General features: G+C 38.4%; 1 protein-coding gene across 1 annotated transcript in view; it reads left to right on the forward strand.

Moving 5' to 3' along the window:
• The window catches only part of LOC105535829 (AN1-type zinc finger protein 4-like), a 51,261-nt gene extending 48,802 nt beyond the window's left edge, over positions 1–2,459 (forward strand). Inside the window, exons 5-6 of the mRNA XM_011975045.1 lie at positions 605–845; positions 2,405–2,459. Of these exons, the coding sequence (XP_011830435.1) occupies positions 605–845; positions 2,405–2,459 (296 nt within the window). The remainder of the gene's footprint in view (positions 1–604; positions 846–2,404) is intronic.
• Positions 2,460–2,696: the final 237 nt, after the last annotated feature.

Here is a 2,696-nt window from a genome sequence, read left to right on the forward strand (position 1 = left end):
ACCATACCCAGCTAATTTTTGTATTTTTTTTTAGTAGAGACGGGGTTTCACCATGTTGGCCAGGATGGTCTCGATCTCTTGACCTCATGATCTGCCTGCCTCGGCCTCCCAAAGTGCTGGGATTACAGGCATGAGCCACCACATACGGCTGTGTCTGTGTACTTTTAATCTAAAGTAAGTGGGATTTATGTTGATTTTAATTATTGTTGGAACCAATATTTGAAAATATAGGGAGCAGAAAGTATATAGTAAAAGAATTGTTGATAGTAATGTCATAGAATCAGCAAATATACAGACTCTAGTGGCACAGGGAAAAAAATATAGACTATAATGGCATAGAACAAAAAACCCTCATGTTTTGGTTTAGCTCTGTCTTTGAACATTGTAACATAATCATGCATTTCGTTTGTTTGTTTCTTATTAATACAACATAAGGAATGCTATATTAACTCTAGAAAGATCAGAAACTTATTTGAAGAATATCATGTTTATATTATATGCACAGGGCTGTTGTTCAAATTCAGTACATTATATCCTGTCACTACTGTGCCCAGATGCATAAAACTTGATCCAAATCGAAGACTTATCAATTTTCCATTTGTAGTTCCTACAGAAGATCCACTTAGGAAGATGGCAGAGTACTTGGATTCCAGTCCAGTTGAGGTCTGGGAGAAGACCTCCTGCAACAAACAAGTTACATTTTTGTTGTACCGAGAAGGAGATCAATTGAATTTCTTTCCTGCAGTAGATAGGGGAGATGGCACTTCAACACCGTTATCTGACTCTTCAAAGAAAATAGGTTTTCATTTGCATGTCTTATGGAGAAAAGGAGAACATCGTATGAGGTACTCCATAAACTTTTGTTTACCTTGTGTTGTCAAAATAATCTATATATATTAACAAATGTCATGCATCTCATTCCTACCCCAGCCCCCAATATATAAGTCTGAAATTGTCCTTCATATGATTGATATAATAAAACTGAGGTTTTTTTTACAGAGTGGGATGTTTTCATAAAAACATTGTTTCTGTTACTCTGTGAAACTCTAAGATGCCTAATAGATTATAGAATCCTGTCATAATAGTGTGTTATTATACAACCTTAGCATAATAGAAAGGGTTTAACCTGAAGTTGATACCTTTTTTTCTAAATTTAAGTCTGCTGCTTAAAGGCGGATAAATCTCTTTATTTCTCTGATCTTGTTTTCCTATTCTATAAAAGGGAGAGAAATTGTAATATTCTAAAATCAGGAGGAGAAACCCTACATATATTTAGCTAAGCAATAGAAAAATTAGAGAATTGGACAAGGCAACCTCTCAGTTAGTTGCTGTGCATTCTGAGTTACTATGATTGTTTATCTTCCTTCACTTCAAGTTATTAAGCATTCACTCACTGAACTTTTATGGCCATTCATTGAGCAAGGCACTGATGATGTAAAGATGATTGTTCCTACCTTCATGGATCATGCAGTCTGCTATAAAGAGTATCGGTGATATAATGTTGGTGATGTTATAAAAAGATATCAGGATCTCTGGGAGAATAGGTGAGAGGGCCTTTATTATGCATGAAAGGCAGAGAGTTAGACACAACCTCTGAGAAGCTGTGACCCTAAAAGGGGAGTGGAGTTTGCCAAGCAGACAGAGAAAGGGAAGGTGTTACAGGTCCTGCAAAATAAAAAGGTAGTGGTGAAATCATTTAAAGAAAAAGCAGCTTGTAGTTTGGAGAACAGTTTCTGTGGGTCAAGAGTCCAGGCACAGCATCACTGTGCTCCAGGTCTCACAATCTGGAGTCAAGGTGTCAGCAAGTCTCTTATCAGGAGGCTTGACTGGGGAGGAGAATCTACTTACAAGGTCACTCTTATTGCTGGCATAATTCATTTCCTTTCAGTTATATGATGGAGGGCCCAGTTTTTTGCTGGCTGTTGACTAGAGGCTGCCCTCAGCTCCCTCTTGATGAATTCAAAACTGACTGATTCAGGGCCTAAATTACATCTGCAACGTTCTTTGCCATATTCAGTTGGCTAGAAGCAAGACGTCCATCATGCCTAGGCTCAAGGATAGGAAACCATATTTGATGTGAACACCAGGGGTCAAGAGTCAGAGAGATTCTCCTCGGATTCTGCCCACCACAGAGTGTTACGTGAAAGAAAGATTAGACTCAATTTTTTGTGGCCTCAGAGAGCAGAGTGTGACACATGGGTGTTACCTGTTGACTTTAATATGTCAGCATCTGGTTAGCACTACAAACTTGGCATAAACCATGGGCAAGAAATGGAGGAGGTAGCAGTGAGGGTTACAGCCTTAGGCCATTAATAGAATGTCTTCATACCACTTTTGCCATGTGCTGGCTCACTGTTTAGTTTTCTTCCCTAGTACACACTCTTTTGGCTCCCTTTTCCTAAAGGAAACCCAAGCTCCTCAGGTTAGTGTATGAGTCCTTTGACAACCTGTCACCATAGTTTTCCAGGTCTTTTCATTATGCTGTGTTTTTATACACCTTTTCCCTTTTTCTTAAAACGTCGTTTTCTCCTCTTACTCCGGCTTCTCCTCGGCCAACTTCTATTTGTTTTTATGACTCAGCTCAAATGTCATCATGGAATTTAATTAGAACTGTCTTACTGTTCATCGCAAGATAATTTATTTATTTTTTCTTCCTTTGTATTCATTTACAATAATTGGACAAGGAAAGGGATGGA

Source organism: Mandrillus leucophaeus, unplaced genomic scaffold (assembly GCF_000951045.1).
Source record: "Mandrillus leucophaeus isolate KB7577 unplaced genomic scaffold, Mleu.le_1.0 Scaffold1509, whole genome shotgun sequence".
NCBI lineage: Eukaryota > Metazoa > Chordata > Mammalia > Primates > Cercopithecidae > Mandrillus > Mandrillus leucophaeus.